This window comes from Hippocampus bargibanti, linkage group LG05, assembly GCF_051943395.1.
Source record: "Hippocampus bargibanti isolate YZ-2025 linkage group LG05, ASM5194339v1, whole genome shotgun sequence".
Taxonomy (NCBI): Eukaryota; Metazoa; Chordata; class Actinopteri; order Syngnathiformes; family Syngnathidae; genus Hippocampus; species Hippocampus bargibanti.
In genome coordinates this window covers 21,597,960-21,620,169 of record NC_142738.1, presented here as the reverse complement: position 1 = coordinate 21,620,169, position 22,210 = coordinate 21,597,960, and the positions used below count along the sequence as shown (strand labels likewise).

Below are 22,210 nucleotides of genomic sequence, written 5' to 3'. Positions count from 1 at the left end.
GTGTGACCTCATGCCTCATGTGCCCGAGCCAGAAAGTTGCATTTGAACACACCACAGCAGATGGTTGACTCCCATGTCCAATACATTCTATGCTCACATGAGAGGAAATACTTCTGTGCCAGATGGTTGCTTACAGTATGTTCATGAAGAACCTAGAACCTTTTTAAGACAGTCGTTTTTACTACTCGAATGTGGTCTCAATCTTAAGATTGCTGCTTGGCTTGATTCTTATAAATAAATTATTGCTGTGTGATTTATCTGTGTCTGTGAATTGATAAAAGAAAAAAAAATATCTCCAAATGTGGTTGATTGATCTATCGTCAGGGATATATTTTGGTCCGATCAGATTTACACATTCTGCCTTTTTTGCATGGTGATTTTAATTTTTGTTTTTACAAGTCATGCTGATCAACAGTGTACTGTACTGTTTCAAATGGCTGACATCATTATATGGCAATGTCAGTAAAATATTAACTCATTCACTGCCAGACGTGAAAAATATGTCCACTCCAGTGCCAGGGTTTTTGTTACTGTCACTTGAATTCCAGGACCCACAGAATATTGAGTTTTAGAACTACATAAACATTCAGTTCAGCGTTAGAAACATAATTAGACTCTTTTCTTTCACCAGAAAAAAAAGTTAATTCCTAAATTATATGGGACTGGAGTGCAAAATACAATGCAATACATACATATTGGTTAATATAGCGCTTGAACAACAGCTGAAGCTGGAACAAAGTGCTAACATGGAAAGAGGGGAAATGCTGCCCCCTTGTGGAAAAGAAAAAAAAAAACATTGCCGGAGGCCATGGCCAGCACTTTATCGGCAACCAAGGATGAAAAAACAAAACCCGAACAAATTCGGGAATAGCGCACTACGTCATATTTTAAATTTCTGAATAAATTCGTGAATGGCAGTGAATGAGTTAATACATCAAACTTATTGGAACAAATCCGATCTTTACATTGGTTAAACACAAATCCAAAAATGATGATTAATATAACAGTGCAAAAAATATTTGGTTATTAACTTTTCTCAAAAATTCCAACACTGGTATAATCCCAAAACATGTACGTACACAAGCACAAACACGCACGCACGCGCGCGCACACACACACACACACACACACACACACACACACACACACACACACACACACACACACACACACACACACACACACACACACGCACGCACACACACGCGCACACGCGCACACACACACACACACGATAAACATCAACTAGTTTCTTTGATTAGTTGGATGTAGATATACTTACATGTTGCAGTTTTACAGAGAAAATTCAACAAAAGCATTCGCATAGTGCCTCTTGGTATTGTAGTCATGAAACTATAGAAAAGACAGAGAAATAATAAAATATTTTTGATCTGAAATTCAAATTCAGCAGGGTTCCACTTTAACATATAGGATGAAATAAAAGTGTGAGACCACTGAAAATGACGTGATAATTTCAAAATGTGAAAACGTTTGAAACTATTATGTGGAGTTTACTTTACTGAACCGCACATCAGGTTCGATAATGAGCTCCTTCTCATTCATTATTTATTATTTTGTTTTTTTTGTTGTTGAGTACAGCTTTTTAATATTTTTTGGTCCATGGATTTCCTTAGAGATTACTGTACTTTACTCATGAGAGTATTAGTTAAAGAAAAATCTGGAAAGCTGACTTCAAATTCACGGACCTCATATATATAGCGTGTGTGTCATGTGTGCTTGAGGCCAACGTTGGCTTAAAAACACATGACCTTTTGCACTTCACACCGAACCAAGAAAGTTCGATGAGAGCAGCAGAAAGCGCATAGACTCAAGACTTGATGATTGATTGAAATCTGCCAAACTGTAAATTACTTACAGGAAAGCAATACCGGAGCTCATACTGCACCGCATTGCACACATACTCTATGAAAGAAAATCCGCCTGTAGAGGTGAGGAGTGAAGAGCAGAGGTGAGCTAAAGCACAGGGAAGCTGACAAATCCCATCACGACCAGGATCACGGTCGTCCGCAGTCAATACTCTTACAGTTCTGCTGCCTCTTTGACACTTCTGACCACCTCCCCCACTCTTACGTTATTTCTCACACTTTGCGCTTTGTAATTAGCAGCAGTGTATTCCGAATAGTTTTTTTTCATTGACTATTCTGTTTGACACTATGATTGGCGAGTTATCTATTTCATCTTAATTATGTACAAAGATGCAATAAACCTAATCTGGTCTGAAATCTAAGTGGACAAACCTGGTGTGTTCCAATGGAATAACCCAGAGGATACAACTGGATTCATACCACTACGGCTTCTAAGTGGCACACAAAACAAAGGTTATTGGTTTTATTTATCAATTGCAGTGTGTGCGGGAATTGTACATGAAGTTATGACATGGACTCTCTTTAAACCTGATGATTTGGGCGAACTACCTTTGTGGTACATACACAGGATCATGAATTGGATGTCTCGTGATATTTGCTTTGAGAGAAGAATTTTAGAGGTTGGCAAATGTTAGATTTATTTGAATTTGCGAATGTAAATTGTCAAATACGTGTGTATTTTTCAGATTTTTATAGTTTCCATTTTGCTCTGTAACTGCAGTAAAAAGAGGTTGCCTTGTTTATTTATGTGTTTGCGTTGGATGGGGGTATACGCCAAACCCTGTGTTGGGCAACCCCCAATTCTGCATGCACATGAATAACTCTGAAAAATGACCTATTTCATCCATTAAGTACTAGTCTAATCCGTAAAAATGTGGACATTTTCCCCGCGTTCAATGAGGAATTGATCACAAGCTTACTTTTGCTGTATGTTGTATTCCTACTGTTGTCTTTGATGCTACTGTTAGCTGCTTCAATTAAATCCACTGTATCTTACACACCCATGAGCTAGTAACTACATTGCTCATATAAAATAATTATTTCGCAGAACGTGAACTAAGTTAGGAATTACAGTTTTTACACATTGTTCCACATAATAATACATCATTAAAATAAAAAAAGCACTTTATTGCAATCAAGGTAAATCTACCCCTGACCACGCTACATCACATTCTAGTTGTTTATTTTAGGAAACTTCCCAGTGAAATACTAACTTCTTGCCTACATAAGATCGCCATGAGAATATTGCTTAGCAAGGACACAGTCCTTGACTATGTAAGACCTTCCAAAAGTTAATTACAATCCACAGCCATATCCTCGCCTGACACATCGTGCTCAGTGCAGTGAAAAATGGGCATCCAATCATCAGTGCTGTTCCATTCCCCGGGTGCAGGGCACATGGTAGCAGGTGCCAACATTCATTCAAATGCTTCCTCTGCTGTTGGCCTAAACGCTGAGATGAAAGTGCAGCAGGGCAGAGAAGCACAAAAGATAACATTAAAAACAAATAATTCACTTTAAAAAGTAGATTTGTTATTTCCATCAGACTGAGGAAAAATTCATGAATATAAAGTTGAATACGTCCTGTACTGGTTTATACACCCTTGGATTTAAATTCCCATCATAATTTTGGCACAAGGTATATATTTGTGAATTACAGCGTGATAATAATAAACTGTGCATCAGGCCAAGACACACAAAAGAAGTTATGGAACACCAGGGTGCTTTTTTTGTCTGGGACTAAAATTAGAAAGTAATATCATGAGTTGATCCCCCACAAGTTGGTTCCTTTCTCATGTGAAGCGGTCAGTAGTCAGTGATGGGATTTCGTAATATAGCAGACAATTCCTCTTAATCAATGGGTCGTACCCACCAGGCAGCTCAGTCATCTAAGTGTGGTATTTACTGTGTGGGTCAGATAAACCCTGCTATGCAGTTCTTGTTGAGTCAATGAAAGACCTCACGATTGCCACCACTGCGACTGATCTTTAATCCAATCAAACATTGGACGCAGTCCCTCATGGTGACCAGAAAAGGAGCACGTACAACGTTGAGGGAGTGGTGGTCTTTTCAAATGACTCGGAGACTCATTTGTCTGCCTTCCTTATTCCCGGGTAGTTTCAGAAAGCTGTGGCGCTAGTTCAAAACATTTCTCTTGCAGTCACAGATTCAACTTCATTTGCTCATTAGTATAACCGAGAAGAGCACAACAAGTTCCTGAGCCATGCAAGACATTTTTCATGAGAGCTCATGATAGCTTTGAAAAGGTGAGATGGGAATAAAATTTGACAGAGCAAATTGAACCTGTGATTTAAAAAAAAAAAACACATACACAATATCTCATTTCATCTCAGTTTCCATACCGCTTATTCCTCATTAGGGTCGCGGGGGTTGCTGGAGCCTATCTCAGCTGTCTTCGGGCACGAGGCGGGGGACACCCTGAATTGGTTGCCAGCCAATCGCAGGGCACACAAAGACATATAACAGTCACTCTCACACTCAAACCTAGGGACAATTTGGAGTTGTCAATCTGCCTGCCATGCATGTTTTTGGAGTGTGCGAGGAAACCTGAGGTCCCGGAGAAAACCCACGCGGGTCCGGGGAGAACATGCAAACTCCACACAGGGAGGCCGGACCGGGACGCGAACCGGCGACCTCTGCACTGTGAAGCCGGTGTGCTAACCACTCGGCTACCGGGCCACCCCATACACAATATTTTAACCCAAATTCTCTTACTGGAATCTGGTTTCTACATGAGATCCCACAATGATACAGTGCATAACATCTAACGCAGGGGTGTCCAAAGTCTGTCCTCAAGGGCCCTCCTTGACCCTGCCTGTTTTCTAGTTCTCCCAAGCACAACGCACCTGATTCAAATCATCTGTAGGAGCTGGCTGATGAACTGATCATTTGATGCAGGTGTGTTGCAGCCAGGAAAGATGGAAGACAGGCCGGAGAGATGGTCCTACAGCCTGAATCTAAAGGCTTCTGATTGAATGACTTCCATATATCATGCTTTTCTTCTCTGTCTCAGTGGTATAGTCTCCACAATCTGGCTATCAAAGATTTGGCAGAGGTTTTCTCGGTCCACATCTGTCATCTTTCTCTGTGATGCAAAGCGGTTGGTGGAAAGTAAACAAACCTCTCAGTGGAGTGGTTGTTTTGGTTGTTCTACCCGTGTTTAAAGCTCCTTGAATGTACAATTAATTGTAGGCCACAAGGGAAGGCGGTGGGGGATTACAATTTTATCACTTGAACCAAGTAGCTGAAGAATTTCAATCTGTCAAGAGCCCATCTGAAATATAAAACATGACTTTCCTGGAAATTGCTTTTCACAGAATACTTTGGTAGTTTTGTTCTGTTCTCCTTTTTCCAATTTACCACTTTTCTTTCTCATGAGATGGAAATGAGGTTCACTCTCTTTTGAAAGTCACTCTCTTTGAACAAAGAAACCCTCCAGTGGCTCTGAACACTACCAGACAACTCTTCCACGCAAGCAGCTTTTTATCTGACCAAACTCTTTCCTCCCAAATTCCTCCCATGTCTCAAGTTTGCTTGACTGAAAGCAAAACTGAACTCCACAAGAACTCACTTCTTAACAACATCTTAACAGCTAGACTATTGACTTGACTATTCTTAACAGCTTGACTGTGACTAAAACTGCCTCTGCAATCTTAGAAACTCCAGGCAAACACTCAGTCCGTCTGGGAACATTTGTATCTGAGTTAATCAGTAACCATGTGTAATCAAAATAAACCTTTCAAAAGGAAACCGGTTTTCAATTACCATCGTCACTCTCATATAGGTCATTGCTTGAAATTAGTGACAACATTGATGTAAAGCATGCAACTATCTGCAGGAAACAAATCAGTGAATGTGAAGCACCGAAATAAATGTGCATGAATAATTACCATTATAGGGCATGTGGTATATTTACCAAACATAACAACAAATACGTGCCAGTGACTCAAGAGAAGAAATGTGTATCGCTCGTCTCTGGTGTTACAGCAATTGCATGAACTGTAATTCATATTTCAAAACAACAGGCAGAATTTTTTGGGGGAGAAAAATTAATCATCATGTTTGATGTTGAGGTTGAAATAGTAACATTTACATATCCAATATAATGGTGAAGTGCTACGAATATACTCTATGAACTAAATTTAGCATTTGACAAAAAACAATGTTTTAGGTTTGAGGTAAAGATGACCTACCGCGACAGCCACAAGAGCTAAAATTAGGGAAGGTGGTTACCATGACAGCAAGGCAGCCAATGGGGTTTGCTGTTGCGATGCAACAACTTAAACTCCAACAGTAATTGCTGGAAAGATGTGATGGGGGGGGGGCGTGTGTGTGTGGGATGTGTGTGTGTGTGTGTGTGTGTGTGTGTGTGTGTGTGTGTGTGTGTGTGTGTGTGTGTGTGTGTATGCGTGTGTGTGTGTGTGTGTGTGTGTGTGTGTGTGTGTGTGTGTGTGTGTGTGCGTGTGTGTGTGTGCGTGTGTGTGTGTGCTTTTGCGCAAATGAGATATTGTAATGCAGTTTTATATTGATATGCCAAATCTAGCTCCATTAATTTATTTTTCATGATGTTCGATAAAACCTGTAATCGAATTAGCTTTGGTAAAATAAATAATCTTCCCATACATTCCTTTTATCTCTGCACGGCCAAGCAAACTTTATTTGCATGAAAGTCACGTTCCCCAAAAAGATATTGCACAAATTCAAGAAATACTTTTATTTGATGTGTGTTAACTTCTATATGTGATAGTTAATCAATGGAAGCCTGTCTGAGGCATTCACAGCCACCCTCCTCCTCAGAAGACCTGTTGATGCTGAGAGACAGGGGGACTGTTGTGCAGCCGGGTGCTCACATAAATGTGCCACTCATCTAATATGCACCGCTGTGCCGCCTGCCAGCACGTTCCTCATTTAAATTCAGATTAAATAGAAGGAACGTGGAGCTAGCGCAGATTCGGAAAACTATATTAATACACTTAAAAGGCTTCTCCAAACCAAATAGATTGGACTATTGCATGAGAAGCAGTAAGAAAAATGCATACAAAATGATCAGTACTCTTAAAACTGTTAAGGAGCAAACAGCAGACTGCAATTGACACGCATATCACTCTCAACACCAATGTGATGTGTGAAACAACTATCACACAAATGTTCATTATCGGACCAGATGTACTAATTCTGCTAAACAGGGATTCACCATTGTATTAAAACACGGTTGGCTTTGCAAATAAACCTCGAGCCACATGAACCCCCTCAAATTGTGCTATCAGCAGTCCACGATTGCAGTTTCATAGAAAAGAGTGGAGAATCATTATTTTATCAAATAACAGATTATTATATCACACAGCGCCAACCGCTCCCCGCTAATGTGTACAGCATAGTTGACTCAATGTCATCTCATGGCTCTTTATGGCCGTGATTACATTGCCATGTCAAATAAACCTTGATGTTAGCAAGGGCGTCTGCGGCACATCGGATTATATGAACAAAATAAGTATGTATAAAATAAACCTTGCTTGGAGAACAGAAAATAAGATGGTAGCAATAATTTCACTCACTCTGAATCACAACTAAATATTTAGGGTCGACAAAAAGTAAATGTGTTCATTGTCTTTTATATTAAAAGACTCAGTTGCCATTTTCCATGTGTGTTAGCTGAGTGGAGTAAATATACATAGTTAGTATTTTGAGTGAAAAGGTTTTGCACTGTCAACTTTAATCTGCAGAGAGACCAAAAAGCCTACTCTCAAATTTGTGCCCTCTGCGATTTGTTGTTGATGAAACGTACCCGCAAATCTGCACACGGGTGAAATGTGAATCACTCTAGCCTGTGGATGAAAACAACTTTGTCAGACATGTTTTCCTCCAAATAAGTCTTTTTTTTTCCCTTCAAATTGAATGACAGCCTTACATACTCAATATTGTTTTCTTTTCCTTTCGGTTTTTCCCTTCCAGGGTTCGCCACAGCGAATCAGTGTCCTCCATCTTCAGAGGTTTGATTCGCATGTGTGTTTTGACCAAGCTTTTACGTCGGATGCCCTTCCTGACACAACCCTCTGTATTTATGCGGGCTTGTGACCAGCACAAGAAGACACTGGCTTATCTCACCTTGTGGATACAGAACAAGCAACACTCAATATGATTTACAATTATATATATATATATATATATATATATATATATATATATATATATATATATATATATATATATATATATATATATATATATATATATATATATATAGGGCGGCCGGTAGTCGAGTGGTTAGCACACCGGCTTCACAGTGCTTTCTCCGGGTACTCCGGTTTCCTCCCACACTCCAAAAACATGCATGGCAGGCAGATTGACCACTCCAAATTGTCCCTAGGTGTGAGTGTGAGAGTGACTGTTGTATGTCTTTGTGTGCCCTGCGATTGGCTGGCAACCAATTCAGGGTGCCCCCCGCCTCGTGCCCGAAGACAGCTGAGATAGGCTCCAGCACCCCCCGCGACCCTAATGAGGAATAAGCGGTACGTAAAATGAGATGAGATGAGATATATATATATATATATATATATATATATATATATATATATATATATATATATATATATATATATATATATATATAAAAAATCCTTGTCTCACCCACCATGAGTGGTGTCTGTCCCCATTTCAGCTCGGGTCCTCTACCAGAGGCCAGGAAGCTTGAGGGTTCTGCGCAGTATCCGTGCTGTTCCCAGCACTGCGCTTTTCTGGACCGAGATATTCGATGTTGTTCCCGGGATCTGTTGCAACCACTCGTCGAGTTTGCGGGTCACTGCCCCAAGTGCTCCGACCACCACAGGCACGACTGTCACCTTTACCTTCCAGGCTCTCTCCAGCTCCTCTCTGAGCCCTTGGTATTTCTCGATTTTCTCATGTTCCTTCTTTCTGATGTTCCCATCACTCGGGACCGCTACATCCACGACAACGGCTTTCCTTTCCCCTTTATCTATGACCACGATATCTGGTTGGTTGGCCATTACCATCTTGTCAGTCTGTATCTGGAAGTCCCACAGGATTTTTGCTCGGTCATTCTCCACCACCTTGGGAGGTGTTTCCCATTTTGACCTTGGGGTTTCCAAGTCCATACTGCGCACAGATGATTCGGTAGACTATGCCAGCCACCTGGTTATGGCGCTCCATGTAGGCTTTCCCTGCCAGCATCTTACACCCTGCAGTTACGTGTTGGATTGTCTCAGGTGCCTCTTTGCACAACCTACACCTTGGGTCTTGTCTGGTGTGGTATATCCCTGCCTCTATGGCTCTGGTGTTCAGGGCCTGCTCTTGGGCAGCCAGGATGAGTGCCTCTGTGCTGTCCTTTAGGCCAGCCCTCTCTAGCCACTGATAGGACTTCTTGAGATCAGCCACTTCTGCTATGGTTCGGTGGTACATCCCGTGTAGGGGCTTTTCCTCCCATGATTGTCCCTCTTCCAGCACCTCATCCTCTGTTCCCCATTGACTGAGACATTCTCTGAGTACATCATCCGTTGGAGCCTTCTCTTTGATGTATTCATGGAGCTTGGATGTTTCATCCTGGACAGTGGCTCTCACACTCACTAGTCCCCGGCCTCCTTCCTTACGGCTTGTGTACAGTCTCAGGGTGCTGGACTTGGGATGGAACCCTCCGTGCATGGTGAGGAGTTTTCGGGTCTTAACATCCGTGGTCTGAATCTCTTCCTTTGGCCACCTTATTATTCCTGCAGGGTATCTGATCACTGGCAGGGCATAGCTGTTTATTGCCCGGGTCTTGTTCTTGCCATTGAGCTGGCTTCTGAGGACTTGCCTCACCCGCTGGAGGTATTTGGTCGTAGCCGCTTTCCTTGTTGCTAATTCGAGGTTGCCATTGGCCTGTGGTATACCGAGGTACTTGTAGCTGTTTTCAATGTCTGCTATTGTTCCTTCAGGGAGTGAGACCCCTTCAGTGTGAACTACCTTGCCCCTCTTAGTCACCATCCGACTACATTTCTCCAGCCCGAATGACATTCCGATATCACTGCTGTAGATCCTGGTTGTGTGGATCAGGGAGTCTATGTCCCTTTCGCTCTTAGCATACAGCTTGATGTCATCCATGTAGAGGAGGTGACTGATCGTAGCTCCATTTCTGAGGCGGTATCCATAGCCTGTCTTGGCGATTATCTGGCTGAGGGGGTTCAGTCCTATGCAGAACAGCAGTGGGGAGAGTGCATCACCTTGGTATATGCCACATTTGATGGACACTTGCGTTAGTGGCTTGCCATTGGCTTCAAGTGTGGTTTTCCACATCCTCATTGAGTTTGCAACGAAGGCTCTCAGGGTCCTGTTGACCTTATACAACTCCAAGCATTCATTGATCCATGTGTGTGGCATCGAGTCATATGCTTTCTTGTAATCAATCCAGGACCTGCAGTCTTGAGCGACTGTTCTGTCAACCAGCAGCTGATGTTTGGCACCTCTAGTATCTCTACTAATGCCTTTCTGTGCTTTGCTCATGTATTGATCCATGTGTCCACTTATCTTAGCCGCAATGATGCCTGACATGAGCTTCCATGTTGTGGAGAGACAGGTTATTGGCCGATAGTTGGAAGGAACTGCACCCTTTGAGGAATCCTTCATGATCAGGATTGTTCGCCCGTCGGTTAGCCATCCTGGGTGAGTCCCATCCATCAGCAGCTGGTTCATTTGTGCTGCTAGGCGCTCGTGGAGAGCTGTGAGTTTCTTTAGCCAGTAGGTGTGGACCATATCCGGGCCTGGTGCCGTCCAGTTTTTCATACCTGAGACTCTTCCTTGTATATCTGCCGCTGTGATGGTAACTGGGTTCTGTTCAGGGATGTTGCTGTGCTCCTCTTTCAGAGTCACCAGCCATTGTGCACTGCTGTTATGTGCGACCTCCTTCTCCCATATGCCTTTCCAGTATCTTTCAGTTTCCAGCCTTGGAGGGTCTGCTCTGCTGTTAGAACCCTGCCACTGAGCGTACACTTTCGCAGGTTGTGTTGCGAACAGCCTGTTTATTCTTCTGGCCTCATTCTCTTTCGTGTACCTCTTTAGGCGACTGGCCAAGGCCTGGAGCCTTTGTATATATATATATATATATATATATATATATATATATATATATATATATATATATATATATATATATATATATATATATATATATAATGACAACTGCATTCTTGTGGACAACAACAATTCATCCAAAATAAGTCGCTACCAGCTGTGGTTATTCACTTAAATATTGAAAAATGCACTTTCAATAGGAATGATATTTTATTTTAGGCTCTCATTAGTGAGATAATGCAAATGCTATACAGTAAAAAAAGGTGTAATGAAGTTGAATTTAAAATGCAAGATTTGAAATGACAAATATTTGTAAGTCATCAAGTTCAAATAAGAACTGTGGCATTGACAGCTCAAATTTGTTATTTCTACCCTTAGTGCTGCCGCACCCATGTATGCCATACTGAAATTTTCCAATGACACTTAATGCGTCTGAAAATTATTCATTCATTATCAATATAGATGATTTTTAACCTGGCTATGCTCCTCCATTAAATGGCAGAAGGTACCATACTCATAAAACACAATAATGGCTTATTGCAATCATATCAGCTTTGTGTTCAATTAAACAGACGCAGATTTCACACACAATCAATCAAGTAATGAGTACATTGAGACAAGGACATCATTATTTCAGCATTCACACTTGAGTGGGAGATTGTCTTGTGAGCAGAGGAATTTTGACCCAGAAACAGGCATTACATAAAAGTTGAAAGGTAAGCCTCTGCCCACGAAAATACAAATTAAGCATAGAAAGACAGCGAACTGACTCAAAGAGGGCTTGATGGACTCACCACGTTGATTAACTCGAGTTTATATAGATATTAAACAGACTCAAGTACAAACCTCAAAATTACAAACCTCAAAAAGAGTTTTCTTTTTAATTGTGAGATGAATAAACTTTGGGGAACCACAATCCAAAGAGTCCAAATCCCCAAGGACACTAACAGCGGCCATAGAACCAAACCACTGACTTGCAGATGTGTGCGGGTGTGGGCACAGAGCAATCTTAGGTGTGTAAAGCTGTCAACTCGACATTCAAGTAAGAAAAAGGAACTTCATTATTTCTCGTCACCGAGACGGGCATCAATGAATACTCAGGTGGAGAGACTGCATAACAGCCTGATATAAATATTAACATGGCTCTTTCTAGGCCCGGTTTCCGTAATGGCTACATCTCACTTAGAAACCCCTTGGTGCAAGAGGGGACATGTTATTCGTAAAAGGTTAAGTGAGTTGACCTGCTCAGATGCCAGCTTAATGGAAGACAGTAAATTAGACACGCGCAGACCTGCGGTGCATATAAAGCTCCTCCATTGACAGACGCTTAGACCGGACGTTCACAAGGAGATAATGTGGATGATGTATTTCATACCTTTTAATATAGAATTATTTCCAATGCTGTTGTTTCGTTTTTGCATTCCAAAACTGCCATCACCCTGAATCCGTAACCAATTACAAACCATCTGGCTACATAATTACGTTTTGTTTTCAGTAACAATAAAATAATTGAAAATTACTTCTTTTTGCTTAGTGTGTTCCAAACAAAAGGTTGATATTAATAGGAAATATGACAAACATTTTAAAATTTAACAACATAGTCAGCTTTTGGGGAAATCCTGATGCCAAGATCGCGTAACACAGGGAAATGAATGTGTGTCTGTGTGTCTGTGTGTGTGTGTGTGTGTGTGTGTGTGTGTGTGTGTGTGTGTGTGTGTGTGTGTGTGTGTGTGTGTGTGTGTGTGTGTGTGTGTGTGTGTGCGTGTGTGCGCGCGCATTTGTGCTCGCCCGCTCAGGGACATCTTAATCATTGTGTATCACTTTACACCAACAGCTTGATATTCTCTATGTTAAATGTGGAATCGGAGTAGGAACATTATAAATTTATCATGGACTACCGGCAACAGCAGCCTCTATTCCACACCGCATGGTTGCAATCAATCGTCAGTCAAAAGAACTGGAAGGTTAAAGATGGGATCTTCACACCTGCAAAGTCTTGCCGACTGCAGTGAGCACGTCATAGAAACTTATTTCGTTTCAAATTATTATTATAATTATTTCATTTCAAGTAGGCTGGTTTTCTCATTGGCGATTAATGAAAAAAAGTGACAACTCATAAAACCTATATGTGTTTCTTGACGGTGGCAAGGTCAAGAGTGTATTGATTGACTAACTGTGGTGACACTTGCTCTCAATTCTCTTATATATACCTCCCACGTGTTCACTTCCATTTACTGCACAAAGAGGAGATACATGACCAATCTAACGAGGTGCAATAATAAGTGCTAAGTTTCGGATTTGAATGATTGGAACAAAATACTACTTGAAAATGGGGGGGGGGGCGCGGGACCAGGAATTTTGACCCAGAAACAGGCATTACATAAAAGTTGAAAGGTAAGCCTCTGCCCACGAAAATACAAATTAAGCATAGAAAGACAGCGAACTGACTCAAAGAGGGCTTGATGGACTCACCACGTTGATTAACTCGAGTTTATATAGATATTAAACAGACTCAAGTACAAACCTCAAAATTACAAACCTCAAAAAGAGTTTTCTTTTTAATTGTGAGATGAATAAACTTTGGGGAACCACAATCCAAAGAGTCCAAATCCCCAAGGACACTAACAGCGGCCATAGAACCAAACCACTGACTTGCAGATGTGTGCGGGTGTGGGCACAGAGCAATCTTAGGTGTGTAAAGCTGTCAACTCGACATTCAAGTAAGAAAAAGGAACTTCATTATTTCTCGTCACCGAGACGGGCATCAATGAATACTCAGGTGGAGAGACTGCATAACAGCCTGATATAAATATTAACATGGCTCTTTCTAGGCCCGGTTTCCGTAATGGCTACATCTCACTTAGAAACCCCTTGGTGCAAGAGGGGACATGTTATTCGTAAAAGGTTAAGTGAGTTGACCTGCTCAGATGCCAGCTTAATGGAAGACAGTAAATTAGACACGCGCAGACCTGCGGTGCATATAAAGCTCCTCCATTGACAGACGCTTAGACCGGACGTTCACAAGGAGATAATGTGGATGATGTATTTCATACCTTTTAATATAGAATTATTTCCAATGCTGTTGTTTCGTTTTTGCATTCCAAAACTGCCATCACCCTGAATCCGTAACCAATTACAAACCATCTGGCTACATAATTACGTTTTGTTTTCAGTAACAATAAAATAATTGAAAATTACTTCTTTTTGCTTAGTGTGTTCCAAACAAAAGGTTGATATTAATAGGAAATATGACAAACATTTTAAAATTTAACAACATAGTCAGCTTTTGGGGAAATCCTGATGCCAAGATCGCGTAACACAGGGAAATGAATGTGTGTGTGTGTGTGTGTGTGTGTGTGTGTGTGTGTGTGTGTGTGTGTGTGTGTGTGTGTGTGTGTGTGTGTGTGTGTGTGTGTGTGTGTGTGTGTGTGTGTGTGTGCGTGTGTGCGCGCGCATTTGTGCTCGCCCGCTCAGGGACATCTTAATCATTGTGTATCACTTTACACCAACAGCTTGATATTCTCTATGTTAAATGTGGAATCGGAGTAGGAACATTATAAATTTATCATAGACTACCGGCAACAGCAGCCTCTATTCCACACCGCATGGTTGCAATCAATCGTCAGTCAAAAGAACTGGAAGGTTAAAGATGGGATCTTCACACCTGCAAAGTCTTGCCGACTGCAGTGAGCACGTCATAGAAACTTATTTCGTTTCAAATTATTATTATAATTATTTCATTTCAAGTAGGCTGGTTTTCTCATTGGCGATTAATGAAAAAAAGTGACAACTCATAAAACCTATATGTGTTTCTTGACGGTGGCAAGGTCAAGAGTGTATTGATTGACTAACTGTGGTGACACTTGCTCTCAATTCTCTTATATATACCTCCCACGTGTTCACTTCCATTTACTGCACAAAGAGGAGATACATGACCAATCTAACGAGGTGCAATAATAAGTGCTAAGTTTCGGATTTGAATGATTGGAACAAAATACTACTTGAAAATAATGTATTGAAAGAGATGAGAAGGTTTCTTCAGCCGTCATCTGTACAAAAGTGAAGGTTTCGGACGTTTCGCCTCCTATCCAAGAGACTTCGTCAGCGAACTAAAGTCTGACTGGTCGTATCGGCCCCATTTATATATCCCTAATGTCCAGACCTAGTGGTGCCGGACACAGCTATGATAGGTCCCTACTCTCAGGTTGGGGGGGGGGGCGCGGGACCCCCCCCTGTGGCCCCACTGATTGTTCCTACATTCCTGACTAACGATTGGCCTATTACCCCCACTCCCCCCGGTATCACCTCATCAGCATAACGACCCTCATCAGCATTGCGAAAGTTGCCTAACCTGTTTTGCCTGAGCAGGCTATTGTATGAACGATCCAAATTGAACCTCACACCACCAGACCGGTTTAATGAAGGATTTTGTTGTTTTATAAGAATCGCCTCTTTTACCCCCCTGTGGGTACCCTCAGTGGTCATTCAACAAATGTCAGAAAGAAAGAATAGCGAACGAAACCAATAATTCTCAAGATTCTAAAAGGAGAGGAGTATCAGTACCGTACATTGCAGGAGTTTCTGAAAAATTACAAAGAGTCCTTTGGCAACATAAAATTCCTACTTATTTCAAACCGATAAACACGTTAAGGCAAAAATTAGTGCATCCAAAAGATAGGCTACCAAATGAAAAACAAAGTAATGTAGTTTATTCCATACATTGTAAGAATGAAAATTGTAAAGAGCAGTACATTGGGGAGACTCAACAAATTCTCAAAAAAAGACTTTATCAACATCGCAGGGATAATACTAGTGGGCCTCAATCGGCAGTACATTTGCACCTAAAAGCTACATGTATTGAAAGAGGAAATCAAGTTCAAGTTATTCTGGACAATATTGTATTTTATGGGTCAACGTGGCTGTAAACACGGAATATGAATTAAGCAGCAAAATCTGGCCTTTTTTTTCATTTACTGTAGTAAATGGGCTGTCACTTGTATTGCGCTGTTGACCTTTAGCACTCATAGTACAGTGCTTCACACTCTTATCTCATTTATCTCTGGAATTGACTTCATCCCAACATTCGTAACATCGATTCTCTTCCCACCTTCACATCCCCCCTATTTAAAATGGCATTTTCTGTGTAGCTCTATCTATTGTTTCTGTTTATAATTGTATTTTATTTATTGTATTCTTTTTGTAATTGTATTTTATTTATTATAGTATATATGCTTGTCTGACTGTAAAGTGTCCTTGAGAGCTTTGAAAGGCGCTTAAAATAAAATGCATTATTATTATTATTATCTACTCGTGACACAGCATTGGGAGTAACTGGGTGGGGTGTGTTTCTTGCTCAGAGACGCTTTGACATTGTTGCAATGGTTGGCGATTGAACACTCAACCTCTGGATTGACCCTCAAGTCATGACCCTTGTAACTGGTGCCAATATTTATATTCATTGGTTGTCATGACAACAAAAATGTAATTTATTACAGCTTGTTGTTTGTTAAGATGTTTTCCTTCATATTGATGTCCATCCATTCATTTTCCATACCGCTTATTCCTCATTAGGGTCGCGGGGGGTGCTGGAGGCTATCCCAGCTGTCTTTGGGCACGAGGCAGGGGACACCCTGAATTGGTTGCCAGCCAATCGCAAGGCACACAAAGACATACAACAGCCATTCTCCCACTCACACCTAAAGACAATTTGGAGTGTTCAATCTGCCTGCCAAGCATGTTTTTGGAATGTGGGAGGAGACCGGAAGACCCGGAGAAAACCAACACGGGCACGGGGAGAACATGCAAACTCCACACAGGGAGGCCGGAGCGAACCGGTGACCTCTGCACTGTGAAGCCGGCGTGCTAACCACTCGACTACCAGGCCGCTCATATTGATGTTTTTCTTAAAATCCTCCTCAATACTCTATTTAGAATATTTTGTCCTGATTACTTCCGGTTCCGTGTCATGTCTTTCGATGTGCAAGCGAAATCGCTAGAGAGAGAAACATAACCAGAGAAATTGTGAGAGAGTGAGAACGACAGTCTATTTATTCAACGTCATTACAGTCTATCTACTTTCAGTTTACAAGGTGTAATTTGCTTATTTACCGTATGTCTTATCGAACATATTGTAGTAATTTCGATTTTTTTTTTAAATGTATTTTAGTTTTCACGGAGTTCCACAATAAATGACATCAGTACGAGGCCTTATCCTTGACCGGGGTAGATACAAACACCAATCCCACTCAGTTCGCTTACCCAATTCTGACCCACGTGGCTGACCCACAGCGACATTTTGCTTTGTCATTCGAGATGGTTATTGTTGGTCATCGCATTTACACATTTGTTAGTGGTCATTCTAAGTTCATTTTCGTGGGACTTTTTCTTGCAGGGTGAAAGTATGAGAAGAGACAAAATTGTGTGAATGTTGACTGCTCTGTATTCTGCTACACATTCTAAATGACCTTTTTCTTTTATAGTGTATGTATTTTTGTCGAGGTCCACACCGGTGTATGATTTCCTTTAGACGTCTGTTGTGACTGTATTAACTACGCAAATGGATATAATTACGTAACCGTATTCTTACATATATACGATTATCATTTGATTATCATTTTTTGTTTTGTTTTGTGTTTGTGTTGGTCGTACACCCACCCACTCACTAACTACATAGTCAGTCAGGCCTTAATGAATATAATGAGCAGCATGGGCCAGAGATAATTTCCATTTATTTTTTTACACTGTTCATGAAAGGATTTCTACCACACACACACGCACATACGTGCAAGCACACACACACACGTACGAACAAGCACACACCCACACACACGCACGCACGCACACGCACACACACACACACACGTGCACACGCACAAGCACACACACACACACACACACACACACACACACACACACACACACACACGCACACACACACACACACACACACACACACACACACACACACACACACACACACACACACACACACACACACACACACACACACACACACACACACACACACACACCACCCTGATTGTTGTTAGAGCTGACAAGTGCTGAAGGCAGAAGAGAGACAGGGTGCTGAAGCATGAATGTCTCTCCGACGTACAAGCCCGTCAACTAAGGGAGGGCCCATAGAAACCTTTCCTCCTTAGTATGTTTGTCAACAACGCCTAACCCAAAATTCACAAAGAGATGAATCGTAATCGCAAAAATCACTACATCCAAGACTCTTATGTTTACATTTTCCCAAAAATGTAGTGAAATTTGCACGTTCAGAATCAGGCTATGAAGCGAGAGGTTGCTGGCTGCAGGAGGAGGGCCTTAACAATATTTTTCGGGAAAAAAGAAGGTGATGATTTCTACATAAATGTGCGCAATAACATCCACAAATAAACACTTTAACTGGACACAAAGACACACACACACAACATATTGTTAAATCACAACCATTTTCAATGCCCAGGGAGCAGCTGTGCTAGCCACGGCTGTTTACATACCACCCAATGCCAACACTAATGTTACACCATCCGATGCTAATACTCCCTCTGACCATCAGCGTCAACACGAGGCCCAAGGAACGCTCTGCTTCAAGTACAGCAGCATTTCTCACAGACTGAGTGGAGTGCCTTTGAACACCATGTCACTGTCCCAACCCGCATGGATTTCTACAATGGAATTGTCATTGTAGACAAATGTGTCCGGGTGTGTAGGAACCAAAATCAATTGATGAAAAGCCAGTGCAGTGACTTGTATTACGATATCAACAAAGTAATCCAGTATTTGTTTTGCTTGTTTGATTCATGACCTTTTTTTATTCATGTGGCGTCTGTTGCATGTTAAATCATTACGATAGTGACCATATTAGTATTGTTATTACCCTTGTTATGGTGTTAGTCTGTGCGTGTAATACTTTATGTGGTGTGTTGCTTTGTGTAAGCGGGTTCGGTAAATGATACAACTTCTGGATAGAGTTGAGGTTCTTTATTAGGACGGCTGTGTTGGTTGGAGGGAGAAGGCAATTGACATGTGTGGCTCTCGTAGGCTCTCATCAGACTGACTTGCAGCAGCGCGCATGCTCCTTTGATCTAAAGCCAGGCATCACTAGTAGAACATGCAAATACAATTTGCTCATATCATTACATCTCCCTTTCTTAATTGAATTCTTTACTTTTAACAAATGTAATTAATTTAATTATGTCAGTAATTAGCAAACTTAAACTAGAATAAAGTATTGCTAACTTTTGCAACAATAAATGAAACATTCACATGAAACATTCACATCATTTTTTTTCACCATGATCACTTAGAAAAACATGTTAAATGGTTTCAATCAGTCTCTCAGGTGGTTTCACTTTCCTTGAGGATTTTCGGATAGCATGTCCTGGATTTAGAGGTCTTACAACAGTCTCTGTTACAGCCTCTGTTCGTTGACTTGCTATGGTTGGTTCTTTGAGAAGATCTCGGCGGTTTCTTCTTAAAACAGCACCTTCCTCTGTCTGAATGTTGTATGACCTTGGTTGGACCTGACGCAGAACAGTCCCTTTCTGTGACCATGTGTCTGTTTTGTCTTTGTACCGGACTTGGTCACCGGTGTGTAGTTCAGGTACGTTCCGTGTTCCTCTGTCATGATAGAACTTTTGTTTTTGTTTCTGTTGTTCTTTGATCTTCCTCACTTTCTCCCCTTCCTTTATCTTTAGCAGGTTTTCCGGGATGGGTAAGTTGGATCTCAGCACACGTCCCATGAGTAGCTGGGCCGGGGACATACCACACTCGAGCGGCGTTGTGCGATACACCAGCAAGCTCTGGTAGAAATCCGTTCCACTGTCTGTTGCCTTGTACCTCAGCCTTTTCACAGTCTTGACAGAACTTTCCACCAATCCATTGGATTGTGGAAAATGTGGACTTGAGGTTATGTGCTTAAAGTCCCACTCCTTCGCAAATTTTCTGAACTTCACATTGGCGAATTGTGGACCGTTATCAGAAAACACTTGGTTTGCAATCCCGTTTCGAGCAAATATGGCCTTCATGCATGTTATCACTGCTTCTGCTGTTGTAGCTTGCAGTCTGCAAACCTCTGGATACAAGGAGTAGTAGTCTGTGACCAAAAGATAATCTTTACCTTGACACGAAAACAGATCAGCACCCACCTTCTGGTATGGTCTTTCTCGTGCTTGGTGTGGGTGTAGTGGTTCTGCCGGTTGATTTGCTTGATATGTGAGGCAAATTGTACATCTCGACACTTGATCTGTGAAGTCTTGATTCATTCTAGGCCAGAACATCAGTTGTCACGCTCTTTTCTTGCACTTTTCAATTCCAAGATGCCCTTCATGAATCTTTTTGAGCATTTCACTTCTCAAAGTCTTTGGAACGACAATCTTACTTCCTTTGTATATGATGTCATCCACTACAGATAACTCCTTCCTGTAGTTCCAACATTCCGCTGCATCTGGTGAACAATTTTGTTTCACTTCGGGCCATCCATTTTTGATGAGTTGTTTCAATTGTTTCAGTGTCTCATCTTTGTTTGTTTCCATCCGTATAATCTCCATCTTTGCATCTGCAACTGGTAATGCACTGGTGATCATGTGTACGTAAGCTTCGACTTCTTCATCCAGTTTAGCCTTCGAGTGCTCCTTCGGGTCAACAGCTCTGGATAAAGTGTCAGCTGCATACATCAGTTTTCCAGGGGTGTATGTGACCTTCAGTGAGTAACGTTGTAGCCTGATCATCATTCGCTGTATACGGAGTGGACAGTCATTTAGTGGCTTTTGAAACAATGCTATTAAGGGCTTGTGATCAGTCTCCACGCTGATTTCCTGTCCTGACACAAATTGATGAAATCTCTCACAGGCATTCGTAATGCTGAGCAGTTCTTTTTCAATCTGTGCATAACGTATTTCCGGATCCGTCATCGAACGTGATGCATATGCTACGGGTTGCCAGCCTTCATGTTTTTGTAGAAGTACTGCACCAAGCCCACTCTGTGATGCATCCGATGATATTTTGATTGGTTTTTCTGGATCATAGAATTTCAGTACTGGTTCCTCTGTGAGCAGCTTCCTCAGTTCATTCCATGCCTTTTCATGCTCATGATTCCATTGCCATTCTATCTTCTTCTCAGTTAGTTGTCTCAGTGGGGCCATCTTTTCTGACAGGTTGGGTATGAATTTTCTCATGAAAGTGATCATCCCATTAAACCGTTGCACATCTTTTTTGCCTTGTGGCCTTGGCATGTTTTCTATAGCAGACACTTTTCGTGGGTCTGATCTGATGCAGAAACTTTTCGTGGGTCTGGTCTGATACCTTCACTGCTTAGGATATCTCCCAGAAATGTCAATTATGTTGTGCCTAGCTGACATTTGTCTTTATTCAGCTTCAGATTTGCTTTTCTTGTTGCTTCTAGCACAGCTTTCAGTCTCTCGTCATGTTGAGCTCTGGTGGCACCCCAAATGATGATGTCATCCATCGAGGTATCAACTCCTTCCAAGTGCTCATATATTATGTTGATTGTTTTGTGATAAACTTCAGGAGCTGAAGCAATTCCAAAAGGTAGTCTTAGGAATCTGTATCTTCCAAACGGAGTGTTGAAACTACATAGTTTGGAACTTGGCTCATCCAGCTTCATTTGCCAAAATCCTGAAGAAGCATCTCGCTTGCTGAAATACTTTGCCTTTGAAAACTGTGCCATGATCTCTTCACGAGTAGGTAACCTGAAGTGTTCTCTCTTGATGGCTCTGTTCAGATCTCTGGGATCCGGGCATATTCTGAGTTTTCCGTTCATCTATTGACTTTATCACATGCCTGCTCTCCATGTTGTCCAATTCTGATTTTAGCTGCTTTTGAAGAGCAAATGGGACTTTCCTGCATGGATTTATCACTGGTGGCACACTCTTGTCCACTCTGATTGTGTGTTCTCCTGGTAGGCAGCCTAACCCTTGAAACAAGTCTTTGTACTGCTCCATCAGTTGATCATATACTGTCTCTTTTTGTCTATCCACGACAAAAACTCTCTTCACTAGGTGCAGTCTCTCACATGCCGACAATCCTAATAGACCCTGCACATCCCTTGGAACTATGATGAAAGATAGCTTATGTAATTGGCCTTTATGTGTCACATTCACAATGCATTTTCCTTTCATTGGTATGACTGAACCCGCATAAGCTGTTACTTTCATATTTGCTTTATGTATTTTTGGTCTCGACCTGATCTTCATGAAATCAGTCTCTGAAATGAC

The 22,210-nt window shown here is 41.5% G+C and overlaps 1 protein-coding gene across 3 annotated transcripts in view; it reads right to left on the bottom strand.

The window, feature by feature from the left end:
- b4galnt4a (beta-1,4-N-acetyl-galactosaminyltransferase 4a) overlaps positions 1-22,210 on the bottom strand; it is a 192,130-nt gene that overhangs the window by 153,132 nt on the left and 16,788 nt on the right. Inside the window, exon 2 of one of the 3 annotated variants that reach the window (XM_088997300.1) lies at positions 1,283-1,353. The exons of the other annotated variants lie outside the window; for them this stretch is intronic. Within the exon in view, the coding sequence (XP_088853426.1) occupies positions 1,283-1,349 (67 nt within the window). The 5' untranslated portion in view covers positions 1,350-1,353. The remainder of the gene's footprint in view (positions 1-1,282; positions 1,354-22,210) is intronic. 3 annotated transcript variants of the gene reach the window in all.